Source organism: Daktulosphaira vitifoliae, unplaced genomic scaffold (assembly GCF_025091365.1).
Source record: "Daktulosphaira vitifoliae isolate Bord-2020 unplaced genomic scaffold, ASM2509136v1 Scaffold_2, whole genome shotgun sequence".
Lineage (NCBI taxonomy): Eukaryota > Metazoa > Arthropoda > Insecta > Hemiptera > Phylloxeridae > Daktulosphaira > Daktulosphaira vitifoliae.
The window spans coordinates 14403623-14423007 of NW_026099573.1; the positions used below are offsets into that span (position 1 = coordinate 14403623).

Here is a 19385-nt window from a genome sequence, read left to right on the forward strand (position 1 = left end):
TTTTTTTTATTATTATTTCAAGGTTAGACGCAATATAATTGAAGTATTTCTTTAAAGGAATATAAAAAATGTTTTGTTTCTTTTTTTAAATTTTTGATGAGTTCTTAATACAGAAATAATAGTATTGTTCCATAATCCATAATTTCACATACAAATAAATTAAATTATATTTATTTTTATAATTAATAATCACTTGATTTATTATCATTTTAAAAGAAAATGATTTTGAAAATTGCTATACATTTATATTATCTTTTATAATGATAAAATATTAAGAACACTCTTGTCAAATGGCTAGATAATTTTACACTTGATTTCTTCCAAAAATACTTAATAATTTAATATTCTCATGTAATATTTTTATTAGTTATATGTATCAAAAAGTTTGTAATGACTTTTTCTCATTATCTTATTTTTATATTTGAACATTTTTCTGAGCTTGTTCTCTAGTTTAATACCTGTACTCTAAACTTAATATGTGAGACCTGATGTATACAATATTGAAGTATATAGTTTTTTTTTTCATATTTGTGTATCTGGTAAAAAATATTTTCTTTTACTGAACTTGTTTTTAGATATCACCATTTCAATATTATTTCTAGGATTATGGTATACTAATAAAATGTTTGTGCAGTTTATGACCAACAATGTATTATTAACTTACAGTAAGTAAGTTAAATTAATAAAACAATTTTATTATTTACTTATTGTTTGGAAAACACTATTTTCCTGTAAGTTTTTTTGTTAATAAATATCAAACATAATGTAATTTAATTTTATGTATATGATTTAATTTATATGTATTTTTGAATTATGCTTAAATAATAAACATTTTATAATAGTCACTTGGATATTTTTTTCAGTGAGATGTAATTAATTTATCGATACATATCTATAATTTAAATGATTACAATAAGTATAGTTAGAATAAGATATCGGCTTCAACAAGCAATGCACAAAAAAAAATATAGAAAATCATTTCGTTAATATGAGGTTATTCATAATACTAGAGCTTTTAACTTATAAAATCTCATTAATACATGGGGGGCATAAATGACAAGTTTTTTGTAATAAATCAACTATCAATTCCATAAAAAAAAAATAATAATTTGCACCTAATATGGTGAAAATATAAGTTTTTTAGTTTTTGTATTATTCAAATATTGAGTAAAACTAGCTGTAACTGATTTTTACTGTAATTAACTTAAAATAAATTCCTACAGATTCAGTTATAATATTTCACTCAAAGTATACCAAATTATTAATTTTTGTAATAGTTCATTAAATATTATGGTCAGTTATTTAAATGCAGTAAAAATGTATTGTTGCTTATTTTTTATTGGTAATATTTCACATACATATAAGATATGATTAAATTGAATCTATACACTTGAAAATTTAACATTGAATACATTGGGATATAATTAAAATAATGACTTAAGTTATAAATAGTTAAAATAATATGACCTAATTTTTACTTTGAAATTGGGTGAATATTTTTTGTCATAATCCATTTCGGATTAGTGCTTAAATAATTAATATCACAAAAAATGTTTGTATTCGTATTTATAAACAATATTAAAAAATAGTTTTTTTTTATTAAAGAAAAAAAAAATACAAAAGTCAATTTAACTGTTATTTTTTTTAAAAAGAGAAAAATATTTTTTTCTGAATCCTGGTGTACTTCCTTAAAAAAATGTATAGCGGTTTATACCATTGTACATCCCCAAAATACTACTGTGTACAAATATTATCATTAAAATATAGTTATAGTTCAACTAGTTAAAATTCTATAAGTTTTATAAAATCAATTGCTATACTGTAAAATAAAATTTTTAAAAATAGCAGTTAAAGCTATAATTGTACAGATAAATTGAACACAGACAATAATGTAATAGTTGATGATTCAATCATAATACGGAAAAATTATTCTAGAATATTTTATTTCAACTAACATTAATACAGTTGTAGTTGAACATTTTTTTTTAATATGAAAATAAGAAAACACTATTTTAAAATATTTACACAGAATCGATTAAATATATTTAACAAGTATTCTTAGAAACTTAGCAAAATTACATAATAAAAATAAATTAAAGGATACTTTAACTTAATTAAATAATGTAGCCAATTAAAACTTATAATTAATAACTAATACAATAAAATTTCTGTTTGTACCAAGTGGTTAATTATTTCAGAATTTATCTGGAATGGAACACGCCCTGTAAAAGAAGTTATAGCTTTAGCTCTATTTCTTATGTATTCTAATTGGGCTTGTCTCTGTTCTGGATCTTTAGAACTTCTACTAGATTCTTCTTCTTTTTTTATTTCTGTATATTGTGAATACAACATGTTCATTGTTGCAGTCATTACACCAGGTACAATTCGTAAAATAAGCTCACCAAACTTTTTGAATGCGCTCAAACATTCTTCAACTTGATCACTAGATAATGGTATCAAACCAATTGTTTGTAATACATCAAAAGCCAAAGTATTTTTCTTATCTTCATATAATTGGAAAAACACAAATAAACTCTTAAGCATATTGAAAGTAAATATATCTTCATCAGAAGCATTTATTTCTGACCCAGATAAACGTTCACTTAAAACCTCTGCATAATCATAAATTCGGTTTTTCATTCTTGGAGATTTATCTAATGCAGAAAATGTATCTGGTTGAATTATTCTACTCAACATTATATTAATCAGTTCTAAGGTTTTATCATATTGACCAACTAGCTCATATAATCTTGCTGCAATTTCAAAATCACATTTTTGTTCAGTAAGATAAGCTGCACACTTAATAATTTCTAATTTCACATGATCTGCCACAACAAATGAATCTAGAATTCCATTCATTTTTTTGCCATCAGGTTTTAAATATCCAAATACTTTTTCATACTCTTCAGTTTCAACAACCAATGCAGCTACTTGTGAAACAAATAAGGTTCTATCATTTGATTCAGCATGTCTTAAACAATAATAATAATTGATAGCCATTTTTAAGTCATGGTTTTCAAACTTTGTACAATATATTTTTATCATTCTAGATAAATTTAATACAGCCATTTGTTTATTGTCTTTTGATAAAATGGGCTGATCAAAATCTTTAGGTAAATACAGTATATTTATTTCATTCAAAGCTATTGCAATGTGTATAGCATGACATCGCAATTTTGTATGGCGGAATATAAACTCAATAGCTGATTCAAATTGGCCTGTTAAAAATAATAACTGGAAATAAGACATTGGTTGAGCTTCACTAAATTGTTCTCCATATTCTTTGTAGATTGTGGTTTGAAGGATTGGATATGTAAGTTTACCTACTTCATTTCTTACTTGACATAATTTTAACCACAAATAATCATCAGCAGTTTTGATTACATCAGAATGTTTACTTGTCACATCAACTGCCAAAACTAATGAGTAAATAACTTTTTTAAATGGATCACTAGACTCCCATACAACAGTTGACATAATGTTTTGATCATTCAATGTAGTATATTGATGATTGGATTTAATACTTTTAAATACATTAAGTAGTTCTGAATGAGTACCATCATTTTCTAAAACTTTAACAACAGATTCTAAGTCACCACAACGTATTAAGTAATATAAAAATGGCCAAAATGGAAGTCCATCATAAAATAATTGATCTGGATTGTTATACTGATTAATATAAACACTTACGAAACTTCTTACAAGAGGAAAAGTTCCAGGGATTCCTCCAACTTTAGCTTTAGATAAATGACTTTTAACATAACTTTTCATAAAAATGATATACCTTTGTTCTAAATATGATCTAGCATTACTAATCAATAATTTTTGATTATTTGTAGAATACCTAGAATTAGTAGATCCGTATTCCGGAATAATTTGACTCATACATTTTACTATTTTCCACATTTCATTTACACGATCATCATGGGCATTTTCAGCTGCTTTAGAGAATGATTGTAAAATATCTTTTTGAACACCATGATTTTCTACAAGCTGATTATATTCACATAAGTGTTGTGCATATGTTAATTCAGTCTGATCCATATGTGCATTCAATCCAAAATTAGTAGTATTAAATTTGGAAAGAGCAGGCATAGTTTTAGAAGTTGGACTAGATGAATTAGGCATGTATCCAGGAAATGAATTGACTATATTAATTTTTTTATTTCTCCAGTTTTTAGTCATTGTATCTGTTTGTCTTCTTTCTATGACATCTCCATTACTCTTTTTAACAGACTCAATTAAACCTAAAATAGCATTTTGGACTTCATTTTTTACAAAGCTATCAACATCCATATCAGGTTTAGGATCTAGTGTATTAAGAGTAGCTACAGAACTAAGCTTTTCGAGTTGTTTAGAAACTTGTGGTGCATCAACACCACGGCTACATAAAAATATATTACCCTGTGCTTCAACTCCTGGTACACCGACTTTAGTCCATAAGTTTTCTGCAGCATCTAAAAGTTGACGAATATTCCTTGTAACACTCGGCATACCTGTGTCAGTTGTAGCATTTGCTTGAAGTTTTTCAGCTGTCATCATGATCGAATTCCAATCGGTTTCAGTCATTTTAATAAATTTTATTTTTAATTACAAGAACATTAAAAAAAGATAAACAAATGTTCTTTATCTTATAAAATATAAAAATAATAAACGGTTTTTACTTAATTTTAAGGTTAGAAAATATAGAGTATGATAATGGAATTTTGATATCAATACATTTATTACAAAATTGATTATGAACTATAAAAGATAATTTATATTTTTCTTTTTTCAAATAAAATGTCTAACTTAAAAAATTATACTTATATATCGTTTGAATAAAGTAAATTTTAAAAATTGGAATTACTACAATTTATTACGTACTACAATTTTTGATAAAGATATTCATATTACGTATTGTAATGATAACAATAACAGATGAAGACAATAATAATTATTATTGTTGACATCAATTATAATTGATAATTAATTATAACTGATTTCAACATTTGGTAATTATTACCTAACTTTGAATTAAACTGAAATCGTAATGTATTGTAACATGTAATAATTTGTTTATTTTTTTTTAAAGTTTGATGACCAATTCAAAATTACAAAATATTATTGAACAAAAAAAGAAGTCGATAAAAAATGTTATCTATTAATATAATATGTTTTTTATGTCAAAATCAAATTTTTGCAAACTTTGTAATCCAAAAAACATATTTTAGTTGGCAACCATAATTCAAGGAGAGGTACGGTCCTTTTCCCTCCCTTTGGACCCATCAGGGTACATTTGAATTAGTGCAACATAGAGTTTTACAAATAATTTTATAAATATTTATCGGTAAAATACAATTACAAATTTATTTTTCCTGTTGTGTAGTAAAATACTGTATAAATACTTAATAGAACAAAGTTGTTTGGTATGATAAATCGTAATATACTACTATATCCTAAATTAATAAAAAAAAAGTTTTTAAGAAAAATTATTGATAATTTTATTTTCTGTAATAAAAACATTTTTGTTATCAACAAAGAGTGAATATATTACTTAAAAATAAATAAATACACTCATTGATATATTTAAGAAAGAAGTGGGGATGGTTAACAATTACTAAATAGACAAATATAATACAAAGAAAATACAAGTAATTTGTTTTAAATGGTAGGTTATTTTAAGTTCTTTATATTTAAAATATATTATGTTAAAAATTTTCTTAAAAATTAGTAACTATTACACTAAATACAGAATACCAATTAAATTAATAAGGTGTAATTATAATTGATAATAACATGGAAGTGAAGACTCTATAGTGTTTATGATAAATTGAAAGATTATATTGTCAGTATTTTTAATAAAACATTTTCAGTGTTTATAGTTGCATTATCTTTAATTTATAAAATTTAAAGCATACATTATTTATTTTTTATAAATTAGATTCATAAAAATGGTAACATTAAAATTAATATAATACACGTGCAACATGTTTCAAATCTTCTATATCCACTAACATCGAGTCTTTGGCCATATGCAATTCATCTCTTTCTAACAATAAGTTCACAAGACTTTCATTTAAATCTGAAAAATTAAAAGAAGTACATAATAATATCTATAGGTTTAGTGAAAATGAATTTAGCTGGTAGTATTGTAGAGCGATTTGTTTAATTTAAAAAATAATAATCATATATGAAATTTTGGAGAGGCAAATTTTGAAATCGGAGTTGTTTAACCCCTCAATTTAAGCCTATGTATATCATAACTTAACTAAAATTTTTATCTCCTATAAGAAGTCATTTTCTGGGTCCTTTGATCAATTTAATTGAGGACTTTATTTCCAAAACTGATTTTATGCTAGAAAATTAAAATTTATATCAAGATTCTATTGACCAAATCCGATAGAAGATAATAAATTTTGAAAATAAAACTACATAATAGTCAGTTTTTAGAAGGAAAATAATTATTATTAAATTGTTATTAAATTTATTTCAAGACAAAAGTTATACATAATCACAAAATATAAATATAAATTATATAAGACTTAATTAGTTTTTCAAAAAATCCTCAATTATTTAAGTAAGAAATCAATATCATCACAGTATTTTCCTAAAATTTAAATACAATTTAAGGGGTTTGGTTGGGTTTGATATTTTTATTTCTAATTTTAATTATTTTATCGTACTGAAAGACATAAAATTAACATATTACTCTACTATTTGATTTTATCGTTTTTTGAAATTATAGGTAAAAATCCTAATTTAATTAAAAAAGCATCATTCTATCCAAATTTGACTATAAATTACAATGTCAAATATTAGGATATAACAATATAATTTTATGCCGTTTAGGTTTAAAATAGGGGGAAATTAAATTGTTTGGAAAATACGAGTGACTTCTCAATTTTATATCGAGGGAATTGCTATGGTGCTATTTATTTTTAATTCAAATAACTATTAGTTAAAGGGATAACGCTAGTACCCTCCTTTCCTAATAAAATTTATTAAAGCCTTACATTCAATGAACGAATGTAAATCATTAACAATAACTTGAAGTTGTGCTAAATTCAACCGCATTAAAAAATGACGACTAACGCGTTTTCTGTCATTATCTAACTTCGCTCCAACCTAAAACATAATAATTATAATTTTTAGAAATTATTAGCAATTTTTAAAAGTCTTCCAGCAGTATAAAAAATATTTATTTTAGAGGTTATTAAGTAAATACTTAAAAATAAAATACCTTAGATAGACTATCTTTAATTACTGCTGAAATAACACAATTACGGTGATCAGATATCATGTGAGCTCTTGCTCTAGTCTTGGCTTGGATGAGACCTTGTTTAAGATCAGTCTAAAAAATAATTGACTGGATCACGTATTTAAAAATCAATTTTATATAAAATTATTGAAAATGGGATTTCATTACATACAGTAGAATTTATCTGCGTATGTCTAACGATATTATTTTCATTTACTGGTAACTCTAAGTCTGAAGATGGATCATTCATAAAACATAATTGAAGGCTTGATCCTATAAACAATATAATGATATACATATTTATTTATAACTATATATGTTTTATAATTTGAAATTCAAGGTTCAAAATACAAGATTTCAATAATTAATAAAAAGATCTTTTTATTTACTAATTACTGATATCTTAAAAAGTGTCCAAATTAATGAATAATGTTCTGTATGATATTAAGTCACTTAACTTCATTGAATATTAGTTACTACTATTAAAATTCGTAAAATCTATTTACCATTTTGTAAACGTGATTCTAGACTTGATTTTTTTGTTGATTTTCGATTATTATACGTTTGGTAACTACCAACTAAACGATTGCGAATCTCTTCGCGATCATTTTTCTTCTAAAACAATAATTCAACTTTATTTATGTTTAATATCTGATATTTTTCCATAGATTCAAAATTAATTTAATATTAATGTTTAAGTTCTTATTATTACGAATCTAAGTTTCGTCCATTTATCTAATTAATTATAAAATAATTTATTTTGTTCGATAAAAATTATATAAGGTTGTTCATAGATATATAATAATTTTGATTAAAAAAAAAAAAAAAGAATATGGTTGAATGTAAATATTATTAATCAGGTGAGAAAATTATGGATCATGATAATTTACGAGCAATCTAAAACGTAAATTATTAAGTTAAAAGCAAATACTTTTGTATCAAATTTATTTGTACCTCAAGTAAAATCAAGTTTATTCTAAAATTTTACTGTATTCAAAATGATGTTTTGTTTTACAATGGATTGATATTATATTTTATATTATATATATTGTATTTACACTATATTGATTTGTATGGATCATTTTTACTTGTCGTGGATATCTAATATAATAGTAATAAGCTTGTGTTCTTTAGATGAGTTTATATTATAGTAGAATTTATTGCTTGTTTTAACTTTCTCTACTTTAAATAAATTATTTACAAAAAAAAAAAACAGCTTTTTAAACAAAAAAAAATGCGAAGGGTTTGAAAAAAATGTATAATCTAAAATACTTCAATAAAATTGTCGCCTAGTTCAAATTATGTCCATACCAAATTATATGAATGTGTCTTTAACAAATGTTCATCATTGCTATTAACTCCAAACTCATTGACTATTTTCATATCCTCAAATCTATGAATAATATCGTTATCTTCATAAGTAGATGGTTTTTGGTAAATAAAACAACCTTTATCTAACTGAAAACATTTGTTATTGTTTGAATAGTTTCTTACATCGCGATTAAGCAGTACTCGTTTGTATGTATCTGAATTTTTATAATCGTTTAAAAGTGATTCTTTTAATGCTATACCATTAAAATATAAATTTTCTTTAACATAACGACTATTTGTATAACTCGACTTTCCGTATGATCTTGAACGTAGTTTCTCTTTAAAAGTAGCAACTAAAGAAGAATTATCTGACATTGCAATAGAAGTTATTTTTTTAGTAAAAAGCTAATACAAATAAATTATTGGCATTTATAACGTTATATTAATTTGCTGGAAAAAAAAAAATAGAATACACTGGATTTCTAAAAAAATTGTTGATGTCCACTTCTTTATCACCTAGATTTTACTTCTACATAGTTTGATAAGTTATCGAACAACACATCTGTGACTTCTGAAGAGATTTTCCAGTTGCTAAAATTTTCTTACTCAATTAAAAAATACAATTTTATTTAATAAAATGGAATAACAAATAAATAATATTATAGTAAGTTATAAATATTATACATTTATAAGTTATTTTTAAAGAAACTTGTTTAAAAATTTGTTTAATACGACAATTATTGATTTATAACCCTACTCAGTAAATATACGTATTTTCCTTGGAAGGGTAATAAAAAGGGAACGGTGGTACATTACACTATTAAGGGTGGAACACTGATAACATATCGTAGTGAGGTAAAGTGCGCATGACGATTGTAATATTTATCCATAAGTAGCTGATGATTTTTATTTACATTTTTATAAGTAATTAATTTTAAAATATTGTAAAGAGATTAACTTAAATTTCATTGTTTTAGTAAAAANAATATTTATCCATAAGTAGCTGATGATTTTTATTTACATTTTTATAAGTAATTAATTTTAAAATATTGTAAAGAGATAAACTTAAATTTCATTGTTTTAGTAAAAACGCTCAACAAAGTCAAATATTACGACACAAAACTTTAATTGAAATAATTATTTTAGATGGCAAAGTAATGATATATCTTCACGATTTTTTTTTAAATTTATTAAATATTATCTAAAAGAAATATATAATATAATTTTCGAGCTAGAAAAAATGTTGTATTTTGATAGACCAATAAGTTTTAATTAACTCCAAAAGTTATTTAAATTGATCTCACATTCATTTTATTGAATAATAATATCATTTTATTAATAAAAATATTGAAAAAATAAATCAAAAATCTTAAAAATCTAATAGTTTCAAAGTGACAACTCTGCTTTTATTGATAGTAGGACTACCCTTTTAAATAAAAAAAAATGATATTATTAAGAAAAGATTTCTACATAATTAATTTTGTTGATCAAACAGTTTAATATTATTTTTTTAACGATAATCTCAATTTTTCGTTTGTAAAAATTTTTAATGTTTGTATGAATACTTTATTGAATAATAACTATTTTTTACAGTATCTAAATACTGTACAGATAATTGTATTTTTATGGAAGTAATTGTTTTACAATTAATAAAAATATTTCTCTCATATGACCATATTTTGTATGACTTATAATTTGCTTTAAAATTTTTAGTTAAAATAAAATGTTTGCTGTAACACTTACTTGGTTATTAGGAACACCGTGACAATCGAGGCTTTCGTGTGAATCATACGTTAATGTATATAAATCCATTACGAATCTTGAATCTTTTTTGTAATGCCTTTGGTCGTATCTGAAATCCGAAGGATTTGGAGACCACGAATTCATTAGCATACTCATTGCAGCCATTTTTATGCCGCGTAAATATATTACTCGATTTTGAATCAGTTTTATTATTGTTTTATTGTAGAGAATTTCTTTAATATGTTATATTGCAGCTGTTTTCATCGGACTGAGAATTTCGTACAAATTACAATGTTACCGTCTAATACCTATGGAGTGAAAGTAGCTATAACAAAAACTCCAGAACTAATCGAATGCCCTTCTTAAATTTATAATAGACAGTAAAACCATTAATAGCAATATAACAAAGAGTAACAATAACAATAACAATAACACAAATATTATGTTCAATAATTATGAATAAGTATCAAGGAAACTCAAGAATTGTCTTCTGGATCACAAAATATTTTTTAATTTTGAGTTCATTCAAATTGAATGGTACATTAATTAGTAAAGTCGATTTCATTTATTATTAATTATCTGATTTTTGCTATATAAAACATTAATCTAATTATACAATACTTGAAGTAAAAAAATTAACGAAAGAGGTATATTTCATATACCCATTAATTTATTTATTTTCTTATACCTCAGAACTGTCTAAAATGACAAACCTAATTAAACATTTATTTTTATTAAATCGAACTATACGCTAAATTTCCTTTAACTTTTTCGTTTAAAGTATAAAGAGAGTATACTTGCGACGTTTTTGTAGTATTTTTTCTGGTATACATTAATTAATTTTCAAAATCAAAACTGGACATATCCCTAAAAACAATATTAGTTCTACATATGAATAAATAATAAAGGTAATAAAATAAAAATTGTGTATATATATATATATTTTTTTAATTTTGCATAAAATAAATTTGTTGCTATTATGTAATTATTATAAGTAATTTTAATACTTTAAATTTGTAATAATTTTGTTTAAATAAATTAAAATTTTATTAATTGTATAAAATGAATAATAAATATAAAAAGTAATTTGTAATTCAAGTGTAGCCAGAAAAAATATTTTTTAGTTTGTTTTTTTTTTGTCATTTAATGAAATTTTCTTTCGGGCTCCCATATTTATAAATTCGTTCCTGGTTGAAATAATCTAAGTGATAAATAGATAAACACATCATTTTTTAAAATTAAAATTAATTAAAATCTCTAATTTTCGATATTTTTTCAATTTTTTTTACTTAAAATTGCCATAACTTTTTTAAAAATGATCGAATCAATTTTTTTTTTTTATAGATACCTTAGATATTTACCTATCATTTTATATATTTTTGTGAACATTTGACCCTTTAACAGCCCACAGAAAGGGTTTCAAAATGGTAACTTTTTTACAAAAAATTAACTTTTTCAACTTAACTTTTGAAAATGTTCCGGAAAGACTGACACTTTTATATATACCTTAAATTAAAGAATCACATGTTCTCCATAAAAAAAATTAAAATCATTCATTTCTAATGTTTTCAAAGTATTTATTGACGAATTAAGTTTGATATGATGGGTTTCAACTACAAAATTTAATCATTTTACTTTGTAATTTAATAAATTTTTTACTGTATTTGTGTCTACTACTACTAGACTATAATATTACAAATTTTTTTGTAACATGTTGCTATATAATCATTTCTAAAAAATTGATTGTTTTTTCTCCTGAATTAACAATGGATTTTTACAAATATAATCAAATTTTATAATATACTCAATTGAGTAAATCTTTTTAACAGTTTTGTTTTGATTGGTTCATTTAGTTAAAGTAAATCATTAATATTAATGAAGTTCTGAATATTTCAATTGCAGAATCTTTTCAAACACCAAAAGTTAATAGGAAATGATAACTATTATTTCTATTTAAGCTATATATTACGATAAAAATGCAAAAAAACATTGAGCTTTTCAGATAAATTTACAATAAATAGTAATTATAAAATTTCTTGACTGCATATCAATCTTAAAAATAGCATTGTTTTAATTCTCATAAAATTTTCTATTCAATGATGTCAATTTCAAACTTGTAATTGAGCTAAAAATTATTTTATAATTTCTCCGTATAAATTACAATATTAAATTATTGAATATCAATTTCATACTTAATTTAAAAACTATAATTAGTATTTATTCATATATTATATTCTAAAATCAAAGAACTACTAATCAGGATATAATTAAAGAAATAAGAGTTGATGTTGCTTTTGGAATAATCTACCAATTTATCTAAATGAAACACTATCTACAGATATGCATCGAAGCGTTTCTTATGATAGTGATTTTAATCACTGTCAGATATCATCTATACTTGTCCCATGTATGCCTTGTCTACACTGTGCCTCGACCCCACTGTACTTCGGTTTTTTTTTCTTACTTTTGCAAGCCTAAGACTTCTTTTTCGTCTTCCTTTGTTCCTAGCCTATCATAACTCTTAAACTTCGCCTTACTTACTGCACACTTGGCTTCTTTGCACAAGCGTTTTATACTGCATCCAATTGTCTCCTTTTGCTCTTCTGCCATACTTTTAATTGCTTTTTCTTACTTTCTATGATTTTTGATTTCTCCACCCTCATTGCTCCCTCTAAAATCATACCCTCTGTGTACTCTTTTTTTTTTTGTGTCTGTGAACGCTCAATCTTAGCTCTCACTGGACCGATTTTGATGAACAATATGTCAAAAGATCACAAATCGTATCTAGTCGAAGACATTACTCTCAAAAATTGAAAAAAATTCCCTCGTTCCCCGTAAACGGGGGAAATCCCCCAAAAAATTACAAATTTAAAAATCGCTAATTTTCGATATTTTTTTTTTTAATTAATATACATGTACTATGTATAATACACGGAGGATTACAAATACAGGTAACTAATGGTTTTTTTATGACGTCGCTATCACAGTTACGGAGTGTTTATTGTCAAATATGACTATCAGTAGATATGCTTTCTATAATGCCAGTTGGTATATATATAAACTCGCAACTATGCAGGGCGTACACAAAAATTAAATTTGTTTTTTTTTTTAATTTAAAGAAAATTAGATGTGACACTGCCCATATTGTTTGTTCACAAAAATTCCTGTTTTCGTCTACTTTATTGTGGAAATATTTATAGTATGTGTAGTGTAAAATATAAAAAAAAAAAAAAAACAAAAAAAAAAAATTTTAAAAGTTCCTTTGTAAATATAATTATAATTTATTAATACACAATTAAAACATCATTCGATTAAACAGACAAAACAACCGATCACCCAACGCTTCGACCCAGCACGGTGGAGGGTCAAACACACACTGACTTAATTATCGATAGGCCTTATCGCTATCTTCACAATTACACAGAATACTACAAATGATGTCATCTTTTTTATTGTTATTAGTTATTGTTTATCGTCCAAAATTGTCGCTTAGCTTACAAATTTTTGGTGGTTTCAACCCCCTTCCTTGCGCATGCCAGTGCAACTATGTGCCTTACTACCATTGATAATAAATGCAACGTATCTGCGTTTTTTACATCAAAAAAAATTAATTAGCTAGTAATACTTCACACGACAACTATCTTTCCTAAGCAGATGTGGCCATTCTATTAAAATTTCGTAAGTAAAAATAAAATACTTAAATTCCTAAATATTGAACAAATAATTTCTGTTTATTTTAAATCTTGTTTTTGAAATAGTAAGTTTGCAATGTCATCGGCGTATTACGTGCATTTTACATTAAACATAGTAATATGTTTTGGTTTCAACAATAATAGTTGAAATATTTCAGTGGTACGAAAGAAATGTGTTTATACAATGTTATACAAAATTGTCTATTTACAGATATATAAAAAGATGGTTGGGTAAATCATTAAAAATGGAATGAGAAAAATTAATTTTGACCTTTGGAACTTAAGCACCTTGAAGTTCAAAAACTATTTTTGCCCATGCATCGCAATGTAACTGAACGTCGTAACGGCTTTTGTATAATCGTCTAACAGCAACTGCGTGTTAGATACCAAACTATTCAAATAACATGCCATCACGGCTACAACCAGCCGCTGAAAACCTTTTCAAGATATCGGACATGTTTTCATTCAAAATAACACTGATACTGATTTAAAATATTTATTATTTAACAAATTGTATAATACTTCAGGAATGCCTGGTACCAAATTTTTAATGAAGTAATACGGAATCGTAATTTGGATTTTTACAAAAGTTTTACTTGAAAATTTATATTGGTGTATAATGGCGATTACACCCCCCATGAAAAAAATAATTACATGTTTGATATGCAATTTGAGGGGGATAGTACTTTTTTTATTCATAACCCTCTTCTCATGTAAAACATTTCGAGTAAGCTTTTGGTGAAATATATTTTTGAATGCCAAATTTTTATTTTCTGTTTGTTTTATTGACAGCCATTAGCAATGCTTATTTTGTTTTTAGGATATACATCGTGGCACGTTCTAAGCACCCGGCTGATTGGCCATCCGCTTTTCGGTCGTAATAATCAACGGACCGCTGTGCTATAGTACAGTAGCACAATATGGTAACTAGTCCCTGCCTAGAGTATTAAATGTTCAGGAGGCCTTCAAATATAATTTTTTTTCTCGCTACGCTCAGAATTATTGACATTATTATTGTTAAAATAGTTATACAAATAATTTAAAGTGATAAATCAAAATATTTATTCTAAGTTATTTTATACTAATATATTTATACATAACAGTTGTTTATTACCTTAAATAATTATTAAAATTATTTCATACTCTTATAACAGAAATACCATTACAAATTATTTTATTAAATTATTACACTAATAATAAAAAATATTATTTAATTAATTGTTAATTCAAACCTTAAAATTCTTATGTATAGCATTTTTTTTTTTTTTTTGAAAGGGGGCACCAATGATATTTGATAGGACTCCTCAGCACTGATTTTTGTGGCACATCTCAATGCTAAAAAATCTATGTTATCAATGTTTTCTTATATAATACTTACCATAAATTTTATTTCATGTAGAAATATTATTTTTAATTTATTAATAATATAATAGCTTTTTATAATATTTGAATCAATTTAAAATCATTTAGAAATAAATAATTTTAAAAGTCTTGATAATGAAATTTTCTAGAATATTAGAGAAGTCTTCATTTTTGGTTGATCTACAATAACTATAGATATATAATTAGTAGTTATGTGACATAGATTAACTTAACTTGACATATAATTAATTGTGTGTAGAGACATCAGAAAGGGAACAAGATATGCCGTTGTGCTTTTTGTCGCAGAATTTTGTTAGTAATTATATATAGAATTTTAAAAACCAAAGATATCATTTGTAGGATATAAGTCGGCTTGTACAGTCCACGGTTAAGGGAAGTAAAATATTGTCTTTAATATTGGGAACAAATGCATTTTACCACCCCATCGAGTTTTTTCATTTTTTTTTTTTTTTAAACGTGTATTTTTCAATGCTTTTTTCAAAAGTGTTTGAAAAAATTGTCGGAAAAAATTGGTTCAAAAGTTATAGCTTTTTAAAGTTGAAACGTCAAAAACTAAAAATAGCTCAAAAATTGTTTTTTTTTGTTAATTTTTGGGATTTTTTCTCATGATACTATTGTGAAACTATAATGACGTAATTATTACATAATATCCTCATTCTAAAAATCCTAAAACCAAAATTATCTTTAAAAATAAGGATTTTCCAAATTTTTTTTTCAAAACTACGCACATCAAATTTACGCAATACGAAATAAAAATAACAAGAAACTCAATTAATTCAATTTGAGCAAAAAAAAAAAAAAAACCCCGATGTGGTGTTTTACATAGAACTGTTAATTCAATAAAATAAAAGTTTTTACTGTTTATTATGTACACCAATTAACACTTGTTGTAAACAAAAAAAAAATACTATTACATTAGATATTGTTGATATTAGTTAAGTTGTTGAGGTATCAAAATATACTTACTAATATCTTAATGTTATAATGTTGAGTTATACAAACCCATTTAAATATAAGTTGTGGTCACCTACGCCTGCCGGCTCCGGTGACCGATTCGAGCCCCTTCGGGACTCTCATGGGATGGGGGCTCACGCCCCCAAACCCCCAGAGGATAGAAGTCAAGCCCAAACCCAACCTATTTAAACCCATTCGACTGAAATTCTCAGTGACCCAACAAGTATAAAACCTTGATGTTAAAATGGTGATATAATATTGAAAAAATAGATCAAAAAAAATTCAAAAAAAAATTAAATTTATTTACTTCAACACTACCTTAACACGTTTAATGTACTCATAAATACTCTTAAATTTACTATTCCTCGGTAACTACATCACCGAGAATACTTTTTATAGTTAATTAATGAAAATTATCAAAAAAAACAGCAGTATATAACAAAATTTGTATATGATTATTGAAATCTTTGAAAGCTCATAACTTTTAAACTAGACTTCGCCGACAAAAATTTTTTATATATTCTTAGTCTGTATGAAAAACTAAATTGATTTTAAAAAAAAAATTTGAAAAATCTCGATGGGGTGGTAAAATGCATTTAAGCCTAATATTGTAACAGTGCCTATTTCAATTTTTTAGATTTTTAGGATGATCAAAAATAAATTTGAATTATTTATGTTTTAATACAAGATATATTATCTTAAAATATTATTTCAAAACAATTCAAGTGAGTTTTTTACGAAACTAATCATAGTAAAATAACTATCTAAGAAAAAAACATTATGACACCTGTTAAACCTTTACTTTAAGACGCAAAAAACCCAGCACGGGGCGGTGGCGGCACTGTAATATTATATTATTACATATAATATTAACATATATGATGTTATCATTTGTACATGTATGTCACATATCATGATTATACAAGATCACCAAAACAGGGTTCTCTTATTTAAAATACAAAATGACCCTTTAATTATACGATAAAATCTCCCTCTTGTAGAAATTATTAAGTAACGCCTACACGCAGGGACCCCATTTTAATTAACCAATTAGAATACAAAGCCTCAGCTTCCAGGATCACAGTAGAAATCGCTGGGCTACCCCCTTCAGAGTATAAAAAGCCATTTTTCCCCATCTAAACCAGTTCTTTGGACGATTTTAAAATACACAAAATCTACGACGTTTTACTCAAGATTTCACTCTCCGGGACTAAGTCGATTTTTTAATTAATTTGGACTTAGAATATTTTTCTTTAAAACTAAATGACACTTAGAAATTTTAAAGTGAATATTGTTTTGGTGAATCTTTTAATTTAATTTAATTTGTTCAATCATTAATAATATTTTATTTTTCTTGTTGTAGAAATAAACATCAAATAATATTTTAAACATTACATCTTTTTAAAATTATTTTATTTTAATAATAAATCCAACCTAACTTTAGATTTTTATTTAATAATAAAAATTTATTGTGAGCTTTTCTTATTGGGTAGCTAGTCTCATTGCTAATGTCTTTGTTTTAACAAACATCGCGCCAGCAAACAGAGTAAAGGTTGCAACTAGATATTATTCTAGAATTAGTAGGTATATTAGGTTAGAATATATTTGTAAGCCTATGCGTATTGGGTAGCTAGTCTCGTTGCTAATGTCTTTGTTTTAATAAACATCGCGCCGGCAGACAACGCAGAGAAACTTACGAATATATTTGCAGTGTTTAATTTTTGTCTTGGTGATTATTGTGCCGCATCCTTTCAAGGTGCTTTATTTTAGCATCGGAACACATTGGGCCACTACCATAGGCGTCATTTCAATATTTTATCTGGGGTGGCAAATTTAATTATCCTAAATGACCTTTTTTTTTTTACAAAAATAACATTTGTTAAACTAACTCCCATATATGGAAGGCCATAATTACCTTAAAACAATATTTTTTAATCACTTACCTTACTAGCTAAACCTTATTTAACCCATTGAATTATAAAAGAGAGAAATTAAGTAAATATAAAAAAACTTTTAATAATAATCAATGTTTATATTCATTTTCATACAAAATGAAGTCTTCTATTTCGGTTTAAATCAAAATCATCAATAACTTTAGAAATGTTTACTTTTACATTCCTTTCGATGGCTAAAAGAGCCAAAGATGATAATCTATCCTGTCCAACTGTACTTCTGGTGTATGTTTTCAATCGACGCAAGCATGAAAAAGACCTTTCACATGAAGCCGAGTTCATTGGAATCGTGAAAAACAAACGAAAAAGTTCAAAAAGCATAGGAAACACATTTTTCAAAGATTTATGAACAAAAACGTCAGCTCTTTCTTGAATTGATATGTTTCTTGATTCTTCCATTTTAAGGAAACATCTAAGTTCAGATAGAAGAAGTTCGTTGTCTAAATTATAATATTTAGACACATATTGCACAAAGTCTGTGTCTACATCGGTTCCACCTAGAACTCCACTTAAGTGGTTAAGTACATCTAGGATGTTTTCTTGAAGTCTAGCCTCTATCTCCTCGATTAGGATATCAATAACTGGCCAAAGGATTGATACTTTGTAGTACTGCTCTACAGATTCAAATGGGGTTTTACTTCCTCCACCAATTTTTAGTGGAATTCGGCTATTTCTTGGCAGTTGGGCGGTTTTAAACCCGCACTTGTCAGTGATGTCTGTGCAGTGATCAAACAACTTTGTGAAAAATTCATGTGTTCTGAAGGATTTTAATACATCAAGAGTGCTGTTTTTTACAGATTTCACAATTTCATAAGTCACACTACTTGACTGAAGTGTTTTTGACAGTACATCACATTGGGATAGAACTCTTTTGAGCAATAAAAGATCAAATACAAAGTTAAAGTCCTCAATATTTTTCAATAACGCATTGGCTTGTCCACCACTATCATTGTCTTTTTCGTAAATCTCCCGTAAAGTTGCAAGAGTGGCATCAAAATTATCTAGTAGAGAGCGTACGGCTTCGACACGACAAGCCCATCGAGTGTCACTTAAAGATTTNTGACAATAGTGAATAATACGATAAAGAACTAAAATACCGTACTTATACAT

The 19385-nt window shown here is 25.5% G+C and overlaps 3 protein-coding genes and 1 long non-coding RNA gene across 5 annotated transcripts in view; 1 reads left to right on the top strand and 3 right to left on the bottom strand.

The window, feature by feature from the left end:
* LOC126897852 (uncharacterized) overlaps positions 1–649 on the top strand; it is a 2017-nt gene extending 1368 nt beyond the window's left edge. Inside the window, exon 3 of the long non-coding RNA XR_007702212.1 lies at positions 576–649. This is a non-coding gene — a long non-coding RNA (uncharacterized LOC126897852). The remainder of the gene's footprint in view (positions 1–575) is intronic.
* Positions 650–1479: 830 nt separating this feature from the next.
* Positions 1480–4664, bottom strand: LOC126897833 (nuclear pore complex protein Nup93-like). Its single transcript, XM_050671733.1, has one exon. The coding sequence runs from the start codon at positions 4567–4569 to the stop codon at positions 2152–2154; it is 2418 nt and encodes an 805-aa protein (XP_050527690.1). The 5' UTR covers positions 4570–4664; the 3' UTR covers positions 1480–2151.
* A 941-nt stretch (positions 4665–5605) lies between these two features.
* On the bottom strand, positions 5606–10586 carry LOC126897843 (schwannomin-interacting protein 1-like). Of its 2 annotated transcripts, XM_050671756.1 has the most exons (7): positions 10295–10586; positions 8552–8698; positions 7747–7855; positions 7413–7513; positions 7223–7333; positions 6996–7107; positions 5606–6064 (listed from the first exon to the last, which is right to left on the bottom strand). In XM_050671756.1, the coding sequence occupies exons 1-7, from the start codon at positions 10457–10459 to the stop codon at positions 5949–5951; spliced, it is 861 nt and encodes a 286-aa protein (XP_050527713.1). In that variant the 5' UTR covers positions 10460–10586; the 3' UTR covers positions 5606–5948. The 2 variants fall into 2 exon arrangements, with proteins under 2 accessions (XP_050527713.1, XP_050527712.1); XM_050671755.1 differs by lacking the exon at positions 10295–10586 and having other exon boundaries at positions 5608–6064; positions 8552–9492.
* A 7779-nt stretch (positions 10587–18365) lies between these two features.
* LOC126897992 (zinc finger MYM-type protein 1-like) lies at positions 18366–19385 on the bottom strand. Its single transcript, XM_050671942.1, has one exon. The coding sequence runs from the start codon at positions 19383–19385 to the stop codon at positions 18366–18368; it is 1020 nt and encodes a 339-aa protein (XP_050527899.1).